General features: G+C 43.5%; 1 protein-coding gene across 1 annotated transcript; it reads right to left on the bottom strand.

The window, feature by feature from the left end:
* Positions 1-17,198: 17,198 nt before the first annotated feature.
* LOC110217193 (natural cytotoxicity triggering receptor 2-like) lies at positions 17,199-21,600 on the bottom strand. The gene is given in 4 exon segments (XM_020999410.2): positions 17,199-17,310; positions 19,651-19,735; positions 20,682-20,736; positions 20,739-21,600. Coding segments are annotated over 4 exon segments (657 nt in total). The 5' UTR covers positions 21,144-21,600.
* Between the last annotated feature and the right edge of the window lie 3,587 nt (positions 21,601-25,187).

Below are 25,187 nucleotides of genomic sequence, written 5' to 3'. Positions count from 1 at the left end.
ACATTGGTGTTCTCAGTAATTTTTAAGAATGTATTTGATTCCTGAAACCAAAAATTTCAAGAACCGCTGATATGAGTTCAGTTTGGAGGGTGTTCTGAGTATGAACTCATTTGGTAACTTGTATGTTTTTAAAGCTTTTCCTGCATAAATTTGTGAGAAGATGGTGAGAACTACCCCTCTGCATGTGCAGCCTCCTGACCTTTGGAATCTGACCAACTCACAGATGTATCCAGGGTTGAGACTGAGTTTAGAGAGTAGTGAGAACATCCATTAATCTTAAAGATGATAAAAACCTAAGGTGAGGCAAAATAGTATGATCTTCAGGCATTTCAAGTCCCATGAGGGAGAAGAAGGAAATCTTAGCTCTGGCCAAGTCCATCCTCGTGAGACAAGACGTACCAGTGCCCACATAGCAGCTGACACCACGAGGGTCCAGTGAGCCTCTGCTAGCCTAACTTCACAGTGTTACCTTTGGGTCAGTACACTCTCATGTCCTGTGGATTAATTTAATGTAACATAAACTAATTGATTGTGTCAAGGGTGACTTATTCAGTATCTCAGAACCACCCACTAAGAGAAATGAGAGAAATCTATGGTGAGATTGCCTTCTGGGAAAAGTGAGGAAGGAGTCTATTGGCTTTCTTTCAAAATTTTGAGCTAAACTAACATAAATGCTTGTAAAGGGAATTAATAGCTACCGTTGATGGAATTTCTGATACTATTTTCAAGGTCTACCGTTCATTAGTGGGGTAAGGGGGAAGTGCAATTAGCCACAGTAGGGAAAGTCATCCAAAGGGCTATCCTGTTAGCAGGCCATGTCCGATACAAGAGCTATATGTGTGTTGAGACATATGACTGATTCAATCTGCAGAAAATATGTGAGATTTTTGTATTTTTATTTTTGCTACTGAGTTCTTCATTGAGGTGGATCTCTTACAACGATTGCTTGGCTCCACTTCCTACAAGTGAAAAATGACTGACCTAGTCATTTGAAAGATGAGGAAGTAGAAATTCAAAGAAGCCAAGTAACATTTCCCAACCAATTATAAGTAGATCTGGGGCTAGACCCAAGGTCTCCCAGTTCCCAGGAAAATGCTCTTTCTAACACACCATAGTTCCTGGATTCAAAGACAGTGCAACAGGAGGCTGCTCCCGGCACCTTCCTCATGGCAGGGTTATGGTCTTCAAGAAAAGACAAGGGTAACTTTTTTGTCACTTACAAATAAGGCCTTTGGTGATTCATGGATGGGGTAGAATCCCTTTAATAGAATAGAGCCCCTCTCATTATTTCTACCCCAGAATAAGGCGCAGAGCCAGGCCTGGGTGGATCCTGTGGAATGGGAGAAGGGACTCCTTGTGAAGCAATGGATGAGGAATGATGTCAGTTTGTAAGTCAGTCGGCAAGCATTTATCAGAAAAGGCCATGATCTCCCACTGCATCCAAGGCCATCTCAAGTCATCCTGGTCCATATCTTGCTTCTGGATCCAGATGTGTCTGGAGGAGAAAGTAAGGCTGGTGGCTTTGCACAGCCCTCCTTCACTTAAGTCCAATTCACTTCCAAGTCATGGCATCACCTTCCTGATGTCATGGTCCTCTTTGAGAAGGAAGTACAAACAAGGACAATCAAGTACTTGCTATGGCAAGTACTTATTTAATTTCAGCTTCATTCAATAAACATTTATTAAGTACCTACTATGGACCTGGCAACACGCTAAGTGCTAGAGCTATATATAAGAAAAAGAGACAGTTCCTGCCCACAAGGAGCCTGTTGTTTGCTGTTCTTCCTTCATTCTCAAAGATGACCAATGACATCATAAGCATACTGTCTTGACTTGTGAGTGGATTGGATTTAAGTGACGCAGAGCAGCTCAAATCATGAGCCTCACTCTCTCTCCTGAGTCATAGGAGGCCAGTGGCAAGACATAAGCCAAGATGATGGCTATGGCCCAGGATGCAGTGGGAGACCTTGGCCTTTGTAAGCTAAGGTTTTCCCCAGGTCTCAGTGTGTCTGAGGCAATGCTCATTCTCCAGGAGTTTACAATCCAAGAGGGGAAGCCAACACACACACAAAAAAAAAGCAGAAAGGGGCTACTAAGAATGCTGGGAGGTCTCTATAAGGGAAGGCATTGAGAGGAATTTAGTGCACAGTCCTCCAGCCCACCAATTAGAGGGAAGAGGCAATTGAGGGTGAGTTGGGAAGGTGACTTTCTTCCTGGTTGTCACATCTCAAGTGACCAGCTTCTCCTGGGAGGAGGGCATGATATTCTCTGGAGTCAATGTCAAACAGAGCTGCAGAAGGAAAAAGAAGTTGTTAAGTTACTATTAAGGCATTATGTGAGGTAGTAAAGTTACCAAAAAAAAAGACAAAATACTGTCCCTGCTCTCAAGGAAGTCACAATCCAAAGGGTGAGACCTCATGTAAACAACCATGCTATACAGGAGAAATTAAGATAATCAACAAATAGAAGAAACTACAATTAAGAGAGAATGGAAAAAGCCTCATGTAGAAGGTACTATGTTAAGTGGAACCTTAAGGGAAGCCAAGAGGCTGAGAGGAAGAGGGATAGTGTGCAAGGCATGGGGGAGAGCCAATGAAAATGTACCATCAGGAGGCTGAATGCTTTGTGTGAGGAACATGCCATTGTCACTGGAGCCCAGAGGACATGGTGGGGACTGGGAGGGTGTAATGAGTAAGAAGCCTGGACGTTTGGAGTGAGGGAGGTTGGTTATGAAGGTTTTTGAATGCCAAATAAAGGATTCTGTATTCAATCTTAGAGATGAAAGGGAGGCCCTGGAATCTGTTGACTGAGGGATGACTGGGTCAGATATGTGTTTTAAGAAATTCAAGTTGAACTTCTGGGAACCAAGATGGCAGAGTAAGCAGTAAATTGCTGTCACTCTCCCATATTGACCTCTGAACAACAATAAAATAGTGCCCCAGCAAAAATCGTAGAACAAGGGGTACCTAGGTGGTGCAGTGGACAGAGTACAGGCCCTGAAGTCAGGAGTAACTGAGTTCAAATCCGGCCTCAGACCAAACACTTACTAGCTGTGTGACTCTGGGCAAGTCACGTAACCCCAATTGCCTAAAAACAAAACAAAACAAAAAATCCTGGAACAGTAGAGCCATAGGAGAGACAGGGTAGAGTAGGGTTTTTTTTTTTTTTGCCTGGAAACTTGGACGGATTGGCAAGAAAGGTCTGTCTCACTCTGATAAAAGGGGAGTGCATTCCAGGACAGGAAGCATCTTATCAAGCCTGAAGCAAGCCCCACCTCAGCAAACTAGTGGGAAATCCTGAATCCCAGGGTAGTGGAGCAGGCAAATGCCAACACTAGGACTTCCCACATGCCTTAACATAGCCAGGGGAACCCATACAGTCTGGCTCAGAGAACTACCATGTACTTCAGAGCAGCCCTTGGCAGGCAGGCGTCCAGCGGTCAGACCTCCACGTGTTTCAGTGTAGCCCTGAGAAAATGCAGAAACATCCCACCTGGACTCAGCAAACACCAGACAATACCACTAGGACCCCAGCTGAGCATGAGGTAAGTTACCAGACCCCTACAGCTTCCAGCTGCCAGCATCTGAGGCTCCAGCACACAAAGCCAGTGACCAGGCCCCGGACCCCAGCATAAGAGGCTTGAGACAGTGCCCCTTGAGCTCCAGCAGGAGAGCTCAGCTCCAAAGGCCAGGAAATAAACAAACAAGATGAGCAAGAAGCAAAAATGAACATCGAACATAAAAAATTACTATGACAGGTGTCACCTTATGGTGACAGGGATGATCAAAACACAAACTCAGAAGAGAAAAACATTGTTAATATCCATGCATCTGAAACCTCAAGGAAGAATACGAATAGGCCTCAAACCCAAAATCCTTCTCAGAAGAGCTCAAGATGGATTTTAAAAGCCAAATAAGAGAGGTGGAAGAAAATTTGGGAAAAGATAAAAGAGGTATGCAAGACAGAGTTAATAAGGTGAAACTTTTTATGGCCCTACATGGGAAGATGACACTCATTATTTGGCAAAATCTGCTGGGAAAACTGGAAAATAGTATGGCAGAAACAGACCAGCATCTTACACTGTATACCAAGATAAGGTCAAAATGGGTGCATGATTTAGACATAAAGGGTGAGACTATAAGCAAATTAAGAGAACAAGAAATAGTTTACCTGTCAGATCTACGGAGAACAGGAGAATTTATGACCAAACAAGAGATAGAGAACATTATGAAATGCAAAATTGATAATGTTGATTACATTAAATTAAGGAGTTTTTGCAAAATCAAAGCCAATGCAACCATGATTAGAAGGGAAGCAGAAGCTGGGAAACAATTTTTACAGCCAGTGTCTCTAATAAAGGCCTCATTTCTCAAATATATTGAGAATGCGATCAAATTTATAAGAATACAAGTCACTCCCCAATTGATACATGGTCAATGATATGAACAGGCTGTTTTCAGAGGAAGAAATTAAAGCTATCTACAGTCATGTGAAAAAATGTTCTAAATCCGTACTGATTAGAGGAATGCAAATCAAAACAACTCTGAGGTACCACCTCATACCTATCAGATTGGCTAATATGACAAAACACGAAAATGATAAATGCTGGAAAAGATGTGGGAAAATTGGAACACCAATGCATTGGTGGCATTGTAACTGACCCAACCATTCTGGAGAGCAATTTGGAACTATGCCCAAAGGGCTATTAAAATGTGCATACCCTTTGACCCTGCCATACCACTTCTAGGGCTATATCCCAAAGAGATCATGCAAATGAGAAAAGGACCCACATGTACAAAAATATTTCTAGCAGCTCTTTTTGTTGCGGCAAAGAGTTGGAAATTGAGGGGATGCCCATCAACTGGGGAGTCGCTGGACAAGTTGTGGCATATGAATGTAATGGAATACTATTGTTCCATAAGATATGATGAACAGGATGCTCTCAGAAAAACCTGGAAAGACTTACATGAACTGATTCTGAGTGAAGAGATCAGAACATTTTACACAGTAACAGCAATGTTGTGCAACGACCAACTTTGATAGACTTAGCTCTTCTCAGCAATATAATGATATAAGACAATTTCAAAAGACTTATGATGAAAAATGTTATCTATAGCCAGAGAAAGAGCTACGAAGTCTGAATGAAGATCAAAGCAGACTATTTTCTCTTTTTTGTTGTTGTTTTTTCTTTCTCTTGGTTTTCCCCTTTTGTTCTGATTCTTCTTTCACAAAATTACTAATATGGAAATACATTTGATATAATTGTACATGTATAAACTATATCAAATTGCTTACTGTCTTGGGGATGGGGGAAAGGAAGGAGGGAGTGGCTAAAATTTAGAACTCAAAATCTTACAAAAGTGAATGCTGAAAACTAAAATGAATAAATAAGTAAATATAAAAAAACAAGAAAAAATTCAGATTGACAGATGAGTGTAACATGGACTAGAGGCAGGGAGACTAATCAGCAGCCTGAATTACTGCAATGGTCAAGGTAGGATTTATGAAAACATGCACCAGGATGATAGCAGTATCAAAGGAGAGAAAAGGGGTATGTTTGAGAGATTTTATGAAGGCAAAAATCAACAGGCATGGGCAACGAATTTCACTGGGGGAGAGGAGGATAGGGCAGTGAGGGGTTAAATATAACATCTACATTGCCAGCCTGGATGATTGGGAAGATCGTGATGCTCTCAGCAGTGACAGTGAAATTTGAAAAAGTGGAGGGTTAGTGAGTGGAAACACGACAAGTTCAGTTTCAGGACATGCTGAGTTTAAGCTCTCTGTGTGATATGCCATTCAAGATGTCCAGTGGTAGTTAGAGATGCAAGACTGGAGGTCAGTAAAGAGGTTAGGGCTAGATAAATAGATTTGAGAACCATCAACATAGAGATGATAATTCAGTTTATGGGAGGAGATTGAGATCACCAAGTGAAATAATATAGAGGCAGAAAAGAAGAGGGTAGAGGGCAGAGCCCTGTGAAGATCCACTTTTAACTGCTATGACCTGGATGAAGATAAAGCAAAGAAGACTGGAAAGGACCAGTCAGATAGTTGGGAGGAGACACAGGAGAGAAGAATCACAAAAACCTAGAGAGGAGGGAATTTCAAGAAGAACAGCATTCTAGATAGTGTCAGAGTATGCAGAGAAGTCAGGAAGGGTGAGGACTGAAAATAGACCATTAGACCCCTTCTTTAGCCTTCAGTGTCCCTAACAGCCCCAGCCCAGCCTGGGGAGGTCCCCTTGGTGAGTCAAGCCTGCAGCTGGAGGATGTGGCAGGAAGGGCTGCTTTCCCTTTCTGGGGAGGGAGCAGGCTCTTGAGGTGTGGAGAGCCCTACCTCAGGCCCCCTCACTGGACCCCACAATTTCCTGTGATATGTCAAGGAGGAGCTCTTAGAGAACAGCAGCTTTCAAAAGACGCTCAGCTCAGTGGTGCTGCTGAGAACAAGCTCTACTGGGTGGAGGCCAGCGTAGGGGGTCAAGGGGGACTGAGGTATTCCTAGCTGGCCTCAGCCTGGAAGAAGTCCCCAGGCCACCACCTTCTCCTTAACCTCTTCATCATCCTCATCATCCTCTTCACTGGCTGAAGCATCAAAGGAGGGCAAAGGGGGAAGGAATGGGTGGGCAGGAACTGTGATCCCTGTCCTAGTGTCTGGCCTAATCCCCCCACCCCACTTTAACAGTGGTTTGGGAGTGGGAGCTTTCAGACTCACTCTAGGCTGGAAGACAGAAGGATTTGGGGTGTTCCAGGGTGAGCTGGCCCCCAGTGCTGGTTTCCTTGGAAGAACTCCTTCATCTTCAAATAATCTCTGACACTTAAGAGGCAGGGTCAATGGCCTCAAAAAGATAAAAGCTGACTGATGACTATTAAATGACAAAGCCAGGGTAAATTATGAAATTCTTTTAAAAAGATTAAAAATACTTCTATCTGGGAAGCAAAAGGGAGTAGGAGTCAGGATAAAACACCAAGACTGGTTTATTGAGAGGGGATTTTGAATGATTCTGGAGAAAAGAAATCGGGTCCTAAGGTAAGAAATATCTAGAATTATTGGGGAAGAGAATAGAAAAGATAAAATACAAACAAGGGCAATAACAGCCTGAATCTTCCCCAGTTCCTGCATCCGCCCCTTCCCTTCCCCACTCTTTTCTTTGTCTCCTGTAAGCCTCCAGGGCTGCAACTTCAAGCTCCACACCTTTCCAAGTTTTCCTAGCCGCCATCACCACCTCCTTCCCCAGCTCCTTTTTAACAAAGCCTAAACATGCTTCCTTCTCTTGTGAAGGCTCTCTGAACACAGGGAGTCCCTAAAAGTCAGCTGCCTCGGGTGGGGGTCAGGAGAAAGAGGTAGCAGGAGGAGTGGAGAGAAGAGGTTAAGCTTGCCCAGGTCTACCTGACAGCGGAAGGAGAGCCCTTCCTGCGGGGTAAAGGAGAGGGGAGTCAGAAGGGGCTCGGAGTTCATTCTGGCTGCGAGGATGAGAACGGAGCGGGAAATCTTGTCCTCGATTTGGGGAGGGGGAGAGGCTCGCGCTCCACCTCAACCTCACATCTCACCCCGAAGAAGCCCCTCCTAGTCCAGGTGTGGTTAGTGCTGAACATTCAGAGGAAAGGGGTCTCGCGGCCGGCCGGGTCCTCCCCAAGTGGAGCAGAAAGGGGAGCTGGTAGAGTAACCGGGAGGGAGAGGGAGGTGATCACAAACAGCTCATGCTCCCACTCACCCTGGCCGCAGCTCCTCCTTCTCCCTTTCACCGCCTACTGGATTTAGCTCTTCCCCTCCTCTGCTCTGGCTCACGTTCTTCACCATCACAGCCTCCTTCTCTCCCACCACCGCTACCTTTTCCCTTTCCTTCTTTTCCTTCCCCCCTTCCCTGTCTCTCCTCCTCATTCTGTCCTCTTTCCTTCCTTCCCCTTCCTTCCCGCTAGCCCCAGGTCAGGAAGGATTAAAGCAGTAGGAGGTGAAATTTGTCTTCTTCGGAAAGTTGTTCCACTAGCCCTCAGCAGACTCTGAGGACATACCCAGAAGGGGATGGAGCAGGAACGATCACAATCAGAGGATATTCTCACTTTTCTCACTGGAGCCAGAGGTCAGGCAGGGGCAGTAGGAGATAGAAGTCTGAAAGGCAGGAAGAAGTCGTGTGTTTGGGGCAGAGGCCCCTTTTCTCTTACCTTAAGGGTCACCCCGAAGCAGGAGAAAGAAGGTGCTCAGTCAGTGAAGAAACATTTATTAAGGCACTGTGATAAGTACTGGGGATACAAAGAAAGGCAAAAACCGGTGCTTACAAGAGCTCGCATGCAGTCTGACATCGAGCCAACATGCAAACAATTACGTGCAAGCATGCTATATAAAGGCTGAATTGGGAAAAATGAACAGAGGGCAGGAACTTGAATTAAAGGTTAATGAAAAAAGCTTCCTGTAGGAGCTGGGATTTTAGGTGAGGGGAGCCAGGAAGCACAGATGAGGAAGGAGAGCATTGCATGAATGGAACTCTTCCAGAGAAAATGCCCAAGTACCGAGATGGAGTATGAGGACAGGCTATTGGATCCTAGAGTATTGTAGGTGGAAGGAATGTGGTGATCCTGGTCTGGGGTGGGGGTGTGGAAGATGGTTGTAATGTGTAAAAAGGTTTTGAATGCGGTGGGGCAAAGCCAAGATGGTGGAGTGAAAGCAGTGACTTGCTTGAGCTCTCTCACAAACACCTCGAACTATCTGTAAAAAATGGCTCTGAACAAACTCTAGAGCAGCAGAACCCACAAAAAGACAGAGTGAAACAAATTTGCAGCCCAAGAGAACATGGATGGTTGATTGGAAAGGTGTATTGCACTGGGATAGGAGAGGAGTGCAATTCAGGTGGGCCATGCCGACAAAGACCAGGGCTCAGCAAAGCCTCAGGGGACTGAATCAAGGGTAGCTGTGACGGTTTCCAGACTTCTCAACCCACAAACACCAAAGACAACTTAGAAGGTTAGTAGGAAAGGTCTGTCAGACCTGGATGAGAGAGGAGCATGGTCTGGCCCCAGCCCTGGTGCAGCCCTGGGGCGGAGGCTGCTTCCAGAACTCTTGGCCCACAGACAGCGGAGGGATTGAGCGACTGGTCAGAGTGGGATTGCAGAGATCTCTTTGCTGGTACTGAGGTAGGATTCTCTTGCTTTGCCCATTCTAGGATCTGAGTCTCAGTTCTGGATGGTGGTCCTGGGGTGAGGAGGAGAGCTGGTGTGGTGGAGCTTGTAGTGGAGGTATAGAGAGAATCCTCCTCAGAGTTCCAAGGCAGAAAAGAATGCTTGTGGTCACTCATAGACCAGAGCACAGGCTTGTGTGATTAAGGAAGATAAATGTGGTTTGGATTCACTCCTACAATAAGTCATACTCCTAAAGAGAGAAGTAAAGGTAGCTTTAATTAAGATTATAACATAGATATAGAAAAGCTAGATTTACAGCAACATGTAATTAGCAATAGGACTATAGTCAGGCTAAGAATACAAAGGATAGCAATAACATAAGAAAACATCACCAATTTGGGGAAGTACCAAAACCTGAAGTCCAAGCTGGGGATTCCTGGGGTACAGCTTTCAGGGTCCCAATTTTGGGAAAGTCCCAGGCAAAGCGACCTCTCCATGGATGAGAATCCAAAGATGGCTTTCCCAATTAGGATTTAAATAAGGGCCTCTAACAAAGGAAGCCCCATGCCAGAGGTGTCCATGATTCTGGTAGATCTTTTTACTTGGTTCAGAAACTGGCCAGTTCCTGGAGCAAGCAAAATATCTTAGAAAATTAATTAATTTGATATGTTCTGATGAACTGGCCAGGTTCCCAGAGCACATCTTTTCCTCAGAACTGGCTAAATTTTCAGGTCAACATAGATAACCACACTCCAGCTTGTAGTTCAATGTTTAGAGTCATACAGGGATATGGAAGATCTTTCCTTATAAGATTTATCAATCAAGGCCAGGAAAGGACTAAACACCTCACCCTTGATCATACCACCTTGGAAGAACTGAAAATTTTCAGATCCCTAGAAGTATCTCTGAAAACAGCTACATAAACCCCCGAAGCTTGGGCCAGTACACCCTCCACACTGAAACTAGAGCCCTACCTTAACAAAAAGTTTAAAAGTCAAGTAATTGTCTGGGAAAATGAGCAAACAGTGGGGAAAAAACTCAGACTACAGAATCTGACTTTGGTGACACAGAAGATCAAAACACACAACCAGAAGAAGACAACAAAGTCAAAGCCCCTACATCCAAAGCCTCCAAGAAAAATATGAATTGGTCCCAAGTCATGGAAGAGCTCAAAAAGGATTTTGAGAAACAAGTAAGAGAAGTAGAGGAAAAATTGGGAAGAGAAATGAGAGTGATGCAAGAAAATCATGAAAAAAGAATCAACATTTTGCTAAAGGAGATACCAAAAAATACTGAAGAAAAGAACACCTTAAAAAATAGACTATCCCAAATGGCAAAAGAATTCCAAAAAGCCAATGAGGAGAAGAATGTGTTAAAAAACAGAATTGGCTAAATGGAAAAGGAGGTCCAAAAGCTCAATGAAGAAAATAAATCCTTAAAAATTAGAATGGAGCAAATGGAAGCTAATGACTCTTTGAGAAATCAAGAAATTATAAAACAAAGCCAAAAGAATGAAAAAATAGAAGAAAATGTGAAGTATCTCATTAAAAAAACAACTGACCTGGAAAATAGATCCAGGAGGGATAATTTTAAAATTATTGGACTATCTGAAAGCCATGATCAAAAAAAGAACCTAGACATTATCTTTCAAGAAATTATCAAAGAAAACTGCCCTGATATTCTGGAACCAGAGTGTAAAATTGAAATGGAAAGAATCCACCAATCACCTCTTGAAAGAGATCCCCAAAGGAAAACTCCTAGGAATGTTATAGCCAAATTCCAGAGTTCCTAGGTCAAGGAGAAAATATTGCAAGCAGCCAGAAAGAAACAGTTCAAGTATTGTGGCAACACAATCAGGATAACACAAGATTTAGCAGCTTCTACATTATGGGCTTGGAGGGCTTGGAATATGATACTCTGGAGGTCAAAGGAGCTAGGATTACAACCAAGAATCACCTACCCAGCAAAACTGAGTATAATCCTTCAAGGGGAAAAATGGAAACTCAATGAAATAGAGGAATTTCAAGCATTCTTGATGAAAAGACCAGAGTTGAATAGAAAATTTTACTTTCAAATACAAGACTCAAGAGAAGCATGAAAAGGCAAACAGGAAAGAGAAAATCATAAGGGACTTATTAAAGTTGAACTGTTTACATTCCTACATGGAAAGATGATATTTGCAACTCATGAGACCTTTCTTAGTATTAGGGTAGTTGGAAGGAATACATATAGACAGAGGACACAGAGTGAGTTGATTATGAAAGGATGATATCTAAAAAATAAAATTAAGGGGTAAAAAAGGATTATACTGGGAGAAGGAGAAAGGGAGAGGTAGAATGTGGTAAATTATCTTACATAAAACAGACAAGAAAAAACTTTTACAGTGGAGGGAAAGGGGGAAGGTGAGAGGAAATGAGTGAATCTTACTTTCATCAGATTCGGCTTAATGAAGGAATAATATACACACTCAATTGAGCATGGAAATCTATCTTACTGTACAGGAAAATAGGGGAGAAGGGGATAAAAGAGAGGAGCAGATGACAGAAGGGAGGGCAGATTGGTGGAGGGGGTAATCAGAAGCAAACATGTCTGAGGAGGGACAGGGTCAAAGTATAGGATAGAATAAACAGGGGGTAGGATAGGATGGAGGGAAATATAGTTAGTTTTCCACAACATGACTATTATGGAAGTGTTTTACATGACTACACATGTATAACCTACATTGAGTTGCTTGCCTTCTCCATGAGGGTGGGTGGTCAGAGAAGAAGAGAGAGAATTTGTTTTAAAAACAAATGTTAAAAATTGTTTTTACATGCAACTGGGAAATAAGATATGCAGGCAATTGGGTAGAGAAATCTATCCTACCCTATGGGAAAATAGAAAGGGAAGGGGATAAGACAAGGTGGGGATTGAAGGGAGAGCAGACTGGGGGAAGGGGTATTCGGAATGCATGCCATCTTGTGATGGGGGGAGGGAAGAGATGGGCAGAAAATTTGGAGCTCAAAATCTTGTGGAAGTGAATGTTGAAAACTGAAAATTAATTTTAGAAAAAGAAAGTTTTGAATGCCAGAGGATTGTATATTTGTTCCTGGAGGTGATGGGTAGCTACCAGAATATATTGATTAGAGGTTGGGCATGGTGGGACCCATGCTTAGGAAGATCACTTTTGACAGCTCAGAGGAAGGTAGAGCAGGCAGATACCTGAGGCACCCAATAGGATATTACGATAGAGCAGGAATGAGGAGATGAGTGTCTACATCAGGAAGGGTAGATGACAGAGATATTATGGGGGTAAAAGTGACAGACCTTGGCAGCAGATTGGGTATGGGAGTGTGTGTGGGGAAGGAGGGTGGTAGTGGTGAGTGAGAGTGAGGAGTCCAGATAACAGCAAGTTTACCAGCCTGGGGGACTGAGAGGATGGTTGTGGGATCCTGAGTATAGTAGCTTGATATTCTAAATCTTTCTTTTTGGGTGCTTACAATTTTTTGTTTTTTAATTTGACTTGGGTTGGATTTCAGCTATCATGTTCCTGAAAGTTTGTGATTTGATGTTTCTTTTATAAAGTGATTGGTGAATTCTTTCTATTTTCATTTTGCCATCTGGAAGGCTCTGTTGGTTCATTGGGACAGAACTATAGGCTGCCCTTTGGTCTGGTGCCCATGCCCTGCTTGTTCCTCTGCAGGCTGGGCTAGATGCTAGAACTGAGACCCTGCTCTGTTCCTGGGGTCTGAGTCACAATACTGCTCCTTGCTTCTGAACTTCTTCCTTTCTAAGTAGGCCAGGACACCATCTAGGGCCTCCCTTCCCTGGGACACCAACCTCATGGGCAGGGCCTCTTCTCAATTGGCCCTGGATCTATGACTCAGAACTGGGTAAAGGGGCAACAAAACATTAGCACTTTTATCAACTACAGTGCCCTGGTCTTGGTCTCACATGCTTTGATTTGGATATAGGACATCTTCTTGACCTGGTGCACAGCCTCTTCCTGGGCACTGGAGTGTTCTGGTCCAATCCCATCCCCAGTGTCCACAGGCCTCTCTGTCTGTCTCTGTGTGATAACCTGAGCTGGACAAATGTCTCCTTGCTCTGGATTTCCCCATCAGGATTCAGTCTGTTGCCTTTTCTAGGTCTTTTTGGAGGAGTTTTGTGGAAGGGGGCTTGTCTGTCTGGCTTCCTGCTGGTCTGCCATCTTGGCTTTACCTTCATAAGCCCTGAGACTGACCTCAAGCTCCTGACTTGGTCTGTAGGACTGACCTACAAGTGGAGCTTATCTTATTGCACTGATATTCTGTTCTCACATCCATGAACCTTATGTTTAAGACCCCAAAGAATGAGGGGACAAAGATGCTAGCATTGGGGCTGGGATTCAATCAGGGCTCAGACAAATGGAAATGGAGTTGTCTGACCTGAGAGGGAGCACTTCAGACAGCAGTTGCTAGATGTACTGGGATATATACTTAGGAAGGAGATCTATGGCAGAAGCAGGTGGATATTCCTGGATCTCCTCACTCTCTCTACCATTAACCTCTCCTTATGGCCAGGAGGGGCAGTGGCAAATGAGAGATTGTCCTTTCTCTTCTTTCTGCTCTCACTAGATCCTCTCCAGTCAGCCTTATCAGTCCTTTTTCCAGCTTCAGGGAAGGGATTCGGCTAAAGTGGGTTTAGGAATAAGGGGAGGGTCATATGTGACAAAAGAGCCCAGGCAGCTGAACCGTGAAAGACACTGAGAAGCACATGAAGCCTCTTCTGGCTTAACACCCCCATGATATCATTAACTCCATACAGCCTGCTGACCTGTAGATTAAGTGTCCATAACTCAAACTCATTGATTGTATCCAGGGTTACTTGGTCAGTGTCTCATATCTGCCTACAGCCAATCTATGGTGAGATTGCCCCTTATAGAGGTGGAACTGGATACATCCCTGTATTCTGCTGTAGCCCATGGTGGGCAATGTAGAAAAGGAGTCTCACAGAGACTGTATCATCCCCAAGTGTCTGTTCCTTCTATTTTGTCACATTTCCCCAGAAGTTGCCAGGAGAGCCCAGCCTGTGATTCATGGGCTAGTCTGTATAGTCCTACCCCTACTCCTGCTTGGTAAGGGATACTCCAATCCAAACTCCTGCACTAGTATTCTTGATCCATTGATCCCTCAAGGAACCAAGACCATCCTTTCCTATCCTATTTTTTTATTTCTTATCTCCTTTACCCTTCGGTGGATAGTCTCTTCTTTATCATCTCTGATGTTAACCCCCAAATGCCTTCCAAAAATCTGCATAATATAGACACTGCTCCTTTGGGAGAAAGGGGAGGGAAGCCTTGATGAAATACCTGAAAGATGGGGAATTTTCTCAAAATGGATTCAGTGGAAGATGTCTTGTGAATGCCGTTGTACCGGGGAGCCCAGTGCTCAGGAATTGCTTTGTGTTTTATGAGGGTGCAAATCTGGGTACCCTGAGGGAGCATTCCTCTTGTGTGGTAGCAATGGACTGTAGAAATGAATGTATCCTTAAGGGGGTGTGTGTGTGTGTGTGTGCGTGTGCGCACACGCATGCTTGCACATGCATGCATGCCTGGGTGCTTGGGTGCTAGGGTGCTAGGACTACTGGAGTTTTCCAAGTTAATAGATAGTAGTTGATTGGGTTTTGTCCTGCATTCTAAAAGAGAACCAAAATGATATTGGTATGCTAGAGACAAGTTTCAGTGTGTCCAGCTGTGGCTGATCAGACCAATACAAGCTCTGAATGCTCTACCACAGGTGGGCACAAATAGTCCCTGTGAATATTTGAGGTAGATTCTCTACATTTGCACATCCTGTGTTTCCTTTAAGCTGTTTCAATTCTGCTTTGCTCATAAAGCACAGCACCTTCTCTGATGCGGCTATTTAGTCCATAGATGTAGGAGATCCACAATTGTGTGTTTATTTGTGACTTGTCCTAAGTCCCCGCCACCTTTTACCAAGAGACCTTTTTCACAACATTACCCAATTTGGGAAATAATAACTTGACAAAACAGGATATAACAGAGTAGTGCTGAAATCGCTAAATTCTCTCCAGTTATGTGAGGGACACCTATTCTCTGTTCAGATCTCTCTTTATTAGAAGTACTTATTCTCTTTCTTTTATTAAAATTTAAAAAAAAATTTTAAGTAACAAAAATCTATGCCATCTTTCTCCTGCCTGCTTTCTACTCTTTCCCCACATCTGAACTCACCCTCAAGATAGGAAGAAAAACAAAAGCCCTGGAATAAATGTTGTTCAGTCAGTTTTCAGGCATGTCCAATTATATGTGAACCCATTTGGGTTCAAGATACAGGAGGGTTGCCATTTCCTTCACCAGCTTCTTTTACAGATGAGGAACTGAGGCAAACAGGGTTAAGTGACTTGTCCAGGGTCCCACAGCTAGTAAGTGTCTGACGGCAGATTTAAGCTAAGAAAAATGAGTCTTTCTGAATCCAAGCCAAGTACTCTGTCCACTGTGCCACCTAGCTGCCTGAAAAAATAATTGCATTGGAACTCCTTTAAAAAATTTTTATAGAAAGAAGTCATATAACCCAGGCAGAGATCCCCAGAGCTCACCCTGGGACAGTACAAGTTGAGGAATGATAAATGCTAGGAAGGAGAAAGAGAATGTCAATGGATTTTGAGAGGGGGGCCTCAAATCTGGTTGTGGGGTCACATACGTCTTCTTAAAGGAGTTAGGATTGCTAAAGTGTTCCAATGGATAAATAGGTCCTACATAGGTGCCTAGGCAGCAGGACCTTAGAAATAGGCAGAATAGGAAAGAACAAGGTAGACAGGTGAACATGACCCTGTTCTGGAGCAGATGTGTCCAAATGCGCATGTGGGCTGCACACCACCCACAATGCTCCCAAGTGCATCCTGAACCAGATTAAGATGTAATTGGGAAATGGGTAAGAATATAAATTAAAATAAAATATAATACAGATAATATTAATGAATGATTTTTATAAGTCAAAATGTAGCACACAGAGATCCTTATGCACAGGTTAGTGGCCCCCAATGATACTTGAGTTTTATATGATGTTCTAGAGAACATGAAGAGCCCAACCTGGCCGTAGTGGAGAGTCTCTGCAGGGAAATAGTGAGAAGGAAGATTGGATCAATATTTGAGGGCCACACCATGAAAGGTTTGAGTACTTGGATTTTGAACTTCATTTCAAAGGCAATGAGGAGTCATTCTAAGTCTCAGAGAAACAGACTGGCCCATTTACAGAGCCATAAGAATGCCAGAAACAGACATGGGGAGCTTGTCATCATAAAAGTAAAAAAGAGGTGGGCTCTGAGGTCCACTCAGAGCTGAAAGGGCAAGCAAAAGGCTTCAAGGATCTGGGCAGGGAATCAGCATGAGTATGGTGGCTGGATTCCTGTCCTGAAAGGGATGTCTGCATATTGCCAGTGGCCTGGGCCAAGTTCAGGATGGCAGGAACATGCATCAGGTTGGGATGTATATTGCAATGAATTCATTTCATTTCAGGTCATTTTGATCCTGAGAAAGTTCAGAGTGACTCCTTCCTTTACCTGAGGAAAGAAGAGAAAATTCAGGTAATAATCGTTCCCCACTGTCCTACAGCCTGATATTATTCCTTTTTTTTTTTTCAAGCCTGGTACTCTTATTTTCAATTCTCACCCAAATCCACCCAGGACAAATGTCTAGGTAGAGACCCTGACTGTAGGAGAAGAATCAATCACAGAGAGAGAAAAAAAAAAAGTGAACAAGCCTCCATTTCCAGTTTCTCATTACCTCAAACCCTTCCCTCTTGTTTGGGATACAAGCTCAGTGTCCTGCAAGCCCTTCTCATGGCCCCAGCTTACAGCCTTCAGGACAATGTCAGAAACAGTTCTTTATATTCAAGATGACATTTCTTCCTGTTTGTTTATCACTGTTGGCTTTTCAAGGAATTCTTAGCCATACTACCTCAGGTCTGGCACTAAGAATGAGACTTTTAGAAATGCCTGGGCATCTTTCCTTCAGAGCTTGGAGCTCAGGTAGCTGCTTCTGTCTGGAGATTGAAAAGGCCATGCTTCCTGGTGGAGTTAAAATGAAGTCAGATTGAGGGTCCCCACTCACCTACTGAACAGAACAAGCAGAGCTATGAAGACTAGGCCTTTGGTCACAATGAGTCCACATAGTACTTGGATAACTGGGGAACTGGAGAAAGTAGAAGAGTGTGATGGCCTATGGGAGAGAGGAAAACAAGAAAAGTGAGATATAGCTGGGATATGGCAGAAGGTATGGGATGAGTGACTGCTCAGGTCTAGGCCTTAGCCCTACCTGTGGAGGTTCCTATATTCCATCTGCTGATTATCTCCTATGTGTGCTATCTCCTGTATAATTTATCCTGTATATAGATTTTTCTACAAAATTGTTTGCATCTTGTCTCCTCCATTTTTCTGTGAGCTCCTTGAGACCAGAGATGGTCTTTTCCTTCCTCTTCGTCCTCAGAGTTTAGCACAGTACTCAGCATACAATAGGTACTTAATAAATTCTAGGTACCTTACTGGCTGACTTACTGATGGAGTCCTCAGTAGGTGCTGTCTACATTTGGTATACCATGTGTCCACTGTAAAGGGTTAATGGATGGAGGGTGAAGAAGAGGAGGCCTCCCTGGCTCCTCAAGGGAACACCAATAGGCCTTACACTTCAGAGAATAAAAGAAGAAAGAGGGAATGAGGGTGAGCCACCATGAAGAGGGAAGGGAAGAGAGAGAAAAAACAATGTCATCCTTCAGTAGGAGTCCTAGTCACCACTTCTTCCCACTTTGTGACTTTGGGATATCTGAAGTTCTGATTTGTTTCTGTTTGGTTTTCTCTTGTCACAGGGGCCCAAAGCAGGGCTGAGGTCTCTGAAAGAATCCAGGAGTGTTTATGAATTAAGAGGATGCTCAGAGTCAGGAGCTGTACTAGATGATGGGAGAGCAGGACAGAAATGAAGTGATGTCATCCTGCAAGGAGCTTCCCTGTGTTCTGGGGGGATGACACATTCACCAACATGTAAATGAGACATTCAACCAGATAAATACAAACAACTGTTTAGGAGTCACTGGTGATAATCATTTAAGATCAATTGAGCCCCAATAAGGGCCAAAAACCTGCATTGATCTTTTTCTCTCTGAGTGAACTAAAAACACCCATTCCTGTGTCAGCAAATTCCAGGACCAGATAGAACTGATCATCATTCTTCCTCTTCATTATCACTAAGCCCAGGATGTCTGGGACCAGATACTTTCTTGAATAATGGGACTTTTCTTACCTTGAGTTTCTATTGACACTTTGACATTCTCCTGTTTTATTATATTTACAACCTATTCAATTAGGGAAATTCCTTTCCCATGCTATATGTTAAAAAAAACATACGGAGGGGCAGCTAGATGGTGCAGTGGATAGAGCACTGGCCCTGAAGTCAGGAGTACCTGAGTTCAAATGTGGCCTCAGACCAAACACTTGACACTTACTAGCTGCATGACCCTGGGCAAGTCACTTAACCCCAATTGCCTTAAAAACCAACCAAACAAACAAAAAACATATGGAGGCTGTATTTTTTGTAACACAGACATCCTGAGTCTGATCACTCTAAACTGTATAAAAACCCTTCTCATTTTGCTTAATCTCGGACTCAGAATCCCATTCTGGCTTCCATGTTGACATGATTTACTAGATAAAAGGGAATAAACTATATAATCATGTATCACCTAACTTGTTTGCCTTCTTTAACCAAACTTTCAGATCAACACTGGCAATTAGGGGGAATGAAAAAAGTCTCTTTGAAAGTGTTTGAGTTGAACCTTGAAAGAAGCTCCCAATAATTAAATGCTGAGGTGAGGAGGGCTTGCGTTGAAGCATGGGACAGAGACAGTGTACAGGCTTAGAAATGGGAGCTAGCATGTTGTGTGTGAGGAAAAGCAAGGAAAACTGTTTTGCTGGAACATGGAGAGTGTGGAATACAGCAAGGTTCTATCGATCTAGAAAAGTTGGCTGAAGCCAGAGTCTGAAGAGAGTCAGATGGAACCCAGGACTTTGGATTGTATCCTGAAAGTCATAGGGAGCTGCCAGAGCTTCTGGGGTGACATAACCAGACCTCTGTCCATCAGTCATGAGGGAATACTGCCCAGCTTATCAAGAAGACAGAGTTGTTTAACAGAGAGGAATTTGGGGATTTGCCTGGTTTATATGGAGATAAGGAAGTATGATAAACTATACCCACTGTCAAAAATAAAGGAGGAGGGACAGGGCTTAGCATAGGACACAAGGCAGGGTGGGTTCAGGACTGAACAATGTCAGTTAAGGGCTAAAAGAAATCACAATTCAAGCTATTCTAAATTTGAAAATGAGGGAAGGAGGGGAAACTAGTAAGTATAGTTTCACTAGGCCCAAGGGAACCCCCAGCTCCCTTTTGTTCTGGAAAGCTGGGAAGAGGTCGCTTTAGACTAGAAGTCTGGGACAGCATAAGTGAGCCTCACATAAACTGCTGAGGCTGGGAGATCTTGAGACACAATGGATTTCCAAAAAGGAATTGTACCTGCTGGTGGCCAAAGGCATGGCAGAGGTGGTGAGAGGTGAGTCAGTGGTAGTTTGAGAATGTTTGTTGGTCTTCGATGTTGTGGCTGAAAGAAGAACAGAGGAAGGAAACACTTAGCTCTTCATCCCACACCTCCCATGCCTGCTCTTCCCTGGAGAAGCCAGAACAATTAGAGAGCTGGCCCCAAAGACGTGTTGGGCCTTGAAAAAGCTTCAGACGTTGTATGCATGCATGCTCTGAGCTAATATGTTATAGTATATCATACGCCATTTCGTATATATTGTCAAGTACCTAGACAATTTTTTTTGCTGCTAATGTCTCCATCAGACTCCTTTGCTTCCCAGAGGCACTCTGATAGCCTGACCAAGGCTATATATCCCTATAGGATGCTTCCTCTATCCCTAGGAGTTGGGTGTGATTGGTAATCAGAAAGAAAGCAATACTAAAAATTCCCAGATGTAGAGCAGTTATATTTAATAAAGAGTATTTCCCACACTCATTGTTACAATTGCAATCCCCTTCCCCTCACTTCTATTTTACAAATAAGGAACTAAGTCTAATAGAGTTAGAATGACCTCTCAGGGTCACAACATAAGTCATTTTCACAACTAAAAGTTGACCCTGTGTCTATGCTTTTCCATTAGAACCTGCTAGGATATGCTCCATCAATACCTCTGGTTGAACCATCTTCCTCTCCCTTGTCTCCTGGGTCTAGAGCTTCAAGCATCCTAAATTAGTGAGGCACAATTCTGTGCCTTCGAAGCCATGGGAAAAATGTCTGCTCTGCATGGGGGTCTTGCTTTTCCCAGGGACCAGAAGAGGAGCTACCATCATAACTGTGGTCTGGAAGGAAGTGAGGAGAGGATGGGAGTGTGGAGGGGCAGGAAGCTGAAGGACTGAAGGAGAGGGAGCAGATTCTCCCTGGAGACCCCAAGGAGACCCAAGCTCACATCCTAGCCCACGGTCTGTTCACACCAGGTATTTCCTAGGTTCTGCTGCAACTGAAGGGGATTGAGTTGGCAGGGCCTTACCTGGAGAAACCTCCAGCCTGATTGTCCCGAGAACATCAACAGAGTTCCTGACCTGACAGAGTCATAGATTCCACACCAATAGATGCCTGAGTCCTTCACCCTGAGGTTAGACATGGTGATGGTGATGGTACCAGTGTAGGTGTCATCCACCAGGGAGACTCGTAGGTCTGTAAGTTGTGCAGTGTCCACTGAGTTCCTGGTAATTATTCTTTCACACCACCTTCCATTCTCTTCCAATTTACACCAGGTTTTCCAGCTCTTCTCAGCTGTCCAGGGATGGTAAATGCAGCTCACTCTAAGTGTCTGCCCCTCCTGGTACTTCACTGGCAACACCTCTCCCTGTGAACCTGAAAAGCAGGTCATCAGGTCAGGGGGAGCCCAGCTGGCCCTCCCTTGAGTCACCTCCCTTCCTTGAATGAAGAATAGGAACAAGGTAAGGGGGCTGGTCTCCTTAAATAACATCCTCTTCTAAGAAAACATACCTCAAAGAGACATCCCCTCACCCAAGGGAGCCTCCTAACCAGTGGTGGCCTAGTAAACAATTAACAACCAGTTGTCTCAATCTTTCTCTTTGTCTCCCTCTATCCCTCTTCCTCTTCTTCCCTCCCCCTCCTCTATCTTTCCTTCTTTCTTGCCTTTCCTTCTCTCTCACTTTATTTAAACACATGCATGTACATATATATACTCTTGCTACATTTAAAAATTCAATCTGCATTTTTAACATTTTCTCCATCCCTTTTTTAAGACTAGCCTATTAACTAAACAATAAACCACCTCTTCATTTGTATGCAGTGTTTGCCAATTTTCAAATTGTAAATGCTCTCACTGCAAATTGAACAATCAGCTCTTCCAAGCCAGTGTGAGCTGGCTCCAGCACACCACTGCTCCCATCCCTCCCTAGTCCCTCATTGTAACACAACATTGTACTCCCTCCCTTCTGCCACTCTCCTCTCTCTTCTCTGCTCCCTGTCAGTCATCACCTCTACCTTTCCCTAACCTCCTCCACCCCCAGATGCCCATTAACAGCAAAGGCAGCAGCAGTAGCAGTGGGGCTGCCTGGGTCATCACGCCTTCATGGGTCCAGAGGCAGGGGACATGGGAGGTGGTCTCTTCATGCTGTCCTTGGGCTGACGGATGGCAGGAGGGTGTTGATCTGGATTCTCCACTGCCGGATTCTGAGCCTCTGAGAGGAAAGAAGAAGTAAGAGAGAGTGGGAGAAGCTATGGTTGGGGAAGTGGGAGGAGAGGAAGGAGCAGAAGTGCTGACCTCAGAAGAGAGGGTGAGAGCACTTATATCTGGGGGATTCTACATGTCAGGGCTCTGACCCTCAGGATGACCTAGGGATCCTCCTCAAGAAGAGCTTGGCCCTTAGACCCACTAATGGAGCTTGTATTATACCCTAATCTTCCTAATCTCATACACCTCTGTCCTGTGTTTAGGTATCCAAAGGTCTGCCATGGGGAAAGGGAGAGGGGATGAGGTTGGTATAAAAACTGTGCCTAGCATTTACTCAAGATCCAGGCAAATGGAAATGGAGTTATCTGGTCTGATAGAATAACTGCAGATGGGTGGCAGCTGCTGATGGGGGGCTTCATTTGGGGGGAGTTAGTTAGGACTCATTCACTGCCTCTTCCCTTGTCCTCACCCTATAGCCTACAGGAACTAGTGGTACAATGAAAGACTCTTCCTCACCTTCCTGGTCACACAACATTCTAAGTTTTTTTTTCTTTTTTATGTTTTTTTTTATATTTCTTTTCCCCAGTAAAGTGGTTTCAATAAAGGGATTTGGGAGAATAAGGAGGGCAGACTGCTGGACACAGAGTCCTGTGATCTAATCAGAAATTATTCTTCATTACTGCCCTGGGAAATAGAAGGAGACTAGCATCGCTATCCATGTAAGCTATGTCATGGGACCACAGAGCATAAATCCACAACCAAAAGAAACTTCAGAGACCATTTAATCCAGCAGTTCTTAATTTGTAGTCCAAGGATCTCTGGAAGAGGGGAGGGAGAGGAAAAAGCTTTAATATGGTACTATGCGTTACTATGTGCCAGGCACTATGCTCAGTGCTTTTTACAGATGTCATCTCTCTGATTCTCACAAGAACCCAGGGAAGTAGATGCAACTGTTACCCCTCGTTGAACAGTTGAGAAAACTGAGGCAAAAAGAGGGTAAGTAACTTGCCCAGAGTCTCACAATTTATAAATATCTGAAGCTGGATTTGAGCCCATCTCTAATTGACTCCATACCCAGAACTCTATCCACTGCATAATCAGGTGCCTCTCAGTCTCCAACACTCTTTTAAGGGTCTTCATAGGTCACAATTATTTACATACTTGTTCTAATTCTCTATTTGCATCTTAAAATACACCTTCCTCTTCCAACTTTATACCTGTGTGAGTCCAGATTTTTTATGTACTTCAGCTAAAACAACATGTTGCAACAGATTGAAAGGAGAGCAGACATGAGAATCCAGCTTTGTCCTAGTAAGGCAGATAGTGAAGAGATTTTCAATTATGTAGAAACAATGGCACTTCCTACTGATAACTTTTTAAAAATTTGTTTTTAATTTAAATGTCTTATTAACATGTAATAAGTTAATTATTTTAATTGAATTAATGAATTAATTCAAATTTATCAGTCTCAATTTCTAATATGGTAAATATCAATAGCTATAACCCATAAACAAAATCATATTGGGGCTCTCCATAATTTTTAAAAGTGTATTTGTATCCTGAGACCAAAAAGTTCAAGAACCACTGGTGTCAAAGTTCAGTTAGGAGAATGTTCTGAGAATGAACTCATTTAGTAACCTGTATATTTTTGAAGTTTTCCTGCAAAAATTCCTGAGAAGGTGGTGAGAGCTACCCCTCTGCATGTGTAGTCTCCTGACTTTTAGAATCTGACCAGCTCACAGATGTAACCAGGAGTCTGAGTTCAGGGAGCAGTGAGAATATTCATTGTTCTTAAAGATGATAAAAACCTAAGGTGAGGCAAGGTAGTGTGATCCTCAACCATGTCAAGTCCCATGTGGGAGAGGAAAGAAATCTAGGCCCTGGCCATGATCATCTTCATGAGACAAGAGAGACCAGGGACCCACATAGAAGGAGACACCATGAGACTCCATGAATGCCTGAACTAACCTAATTTCACAATGATATCATTGGGTTAATACATCCTGCTTTTCTGTGGATTAGTGTAATGTAACATAAAGTAATTGACTGTGTCAAGGGTGATTTTTCAGTATCTCAGATCTGCCTACTACCAGAATTGGGAGAAATCTATGGTGAGATTGACTTTTGGGAGGAGTCTATTAGCTTTTTTTTAATCAAAGTTTTGAGTTAAATTAACATAAATGCTTATAAAGGGAGTTAATAGCTACCCTTGGTGGGATTCCTGATATTATTCCCAGGGTCTACCATTCCTTAGTAAGAGAGGGGAGGGAGACAATCAGCCACAAAAATGAAAGTTATTGAGGGTGAGTTGGGAAGGTGAAGACCATCAAAACCTGAATCTTTCTTCTGGTGAGGAGATCTTAAGTGACCAGCTTTTCCTGGGAGGAGGGCATGATATGCTCTGGAGTAGCTGCAGATGGAAAAGGAAGGAAAAGGAAGTTGTTAAGTTACTATGAAGGCACTATGTGAGGTACTTAGGTTACAGACAAAGACAAAATACTGTCCTTGCTCTCAAGTTCAAAGGGTGAGACCTCATGCAAACAACCATGCTATACAGGAGAAATTAAAAAAATCAACAAAGGGAAGAAATTAGAATTAAAGAAGAATGGAAAAGGCCTCATGTAGAAGGTAGTATGTTAGGTGGAACCTGAAGGACAGCCAGGAGGCTGAGATGAAAAGGGACAACATTCCAAGCATGGGGGAGAGCCAGTGAAAATGCATCATCAGGAGGTTGAATGCTTTGTGTGAGGAATGTGCCATTGTCACTGGAGCCCAGAGGACATGGTGGTGACTGGGGGGGGAGGTTTAATGAGTAAGAAGATTGGAAGTTTGGAGTGAGGGAGGTTGGTTATGAAGGCTTTTGAATGCCTAATAAAGGATTGTGTATTGGATCTTGGAGGTGAAAGGGAGCCCCTGGAATTTATTGACTGAGGGATGATGTAGTCATGTGCTTTAGGAAATTCAGATCGACAGCTGACTGTAAAATGGACCAGCCACCTGAATTACTGCAATGGTCAAGGTAGGAGTTTATGAAGGCATGTAGCAAGATGATAGCAGTTTTGAAGGAGAGAAAAGGGTATATTTCATAACTATTTTGAAGGTAAAATCAACAGGCATTGACAACACATTTTATTGGGGAAAGGGGAGGTAGGACAGTGAGGAGTTAAATATAACACATACATTGCCAGCCTGGATGATTGGGATAATTGTGATGCTCTCAGCAGTAATAATGAAATTTGAAAAAGTGGAGGGGGGGGGGGGAAGATAATAAGTTTGATTTTGGAAGTGCTGAGTTTAAGCCGTCTGTGTGACATCCCATTCAAAATGTCC

This window comes from Phascolarctos cinereus, unplaced genomic scaffold, assembly GCF_003287225.1.
Source record: "Phascolarctos cinereus isolate Bilbo 61053 unplaced genomic scaffold, phaCin_HiC Scaffold_5;HRSCAF=322, whole genome shotgun sequence".
NCBI lineage: Eukaryota > Metazoa > Chordata > Mammalia > Diprotodontia > Phascolarctidae > Phascolarctos > Phascolarctos cinereus.
This window is presented reverse-complemented; position numbering and strand designations above follow the sequence as displayed.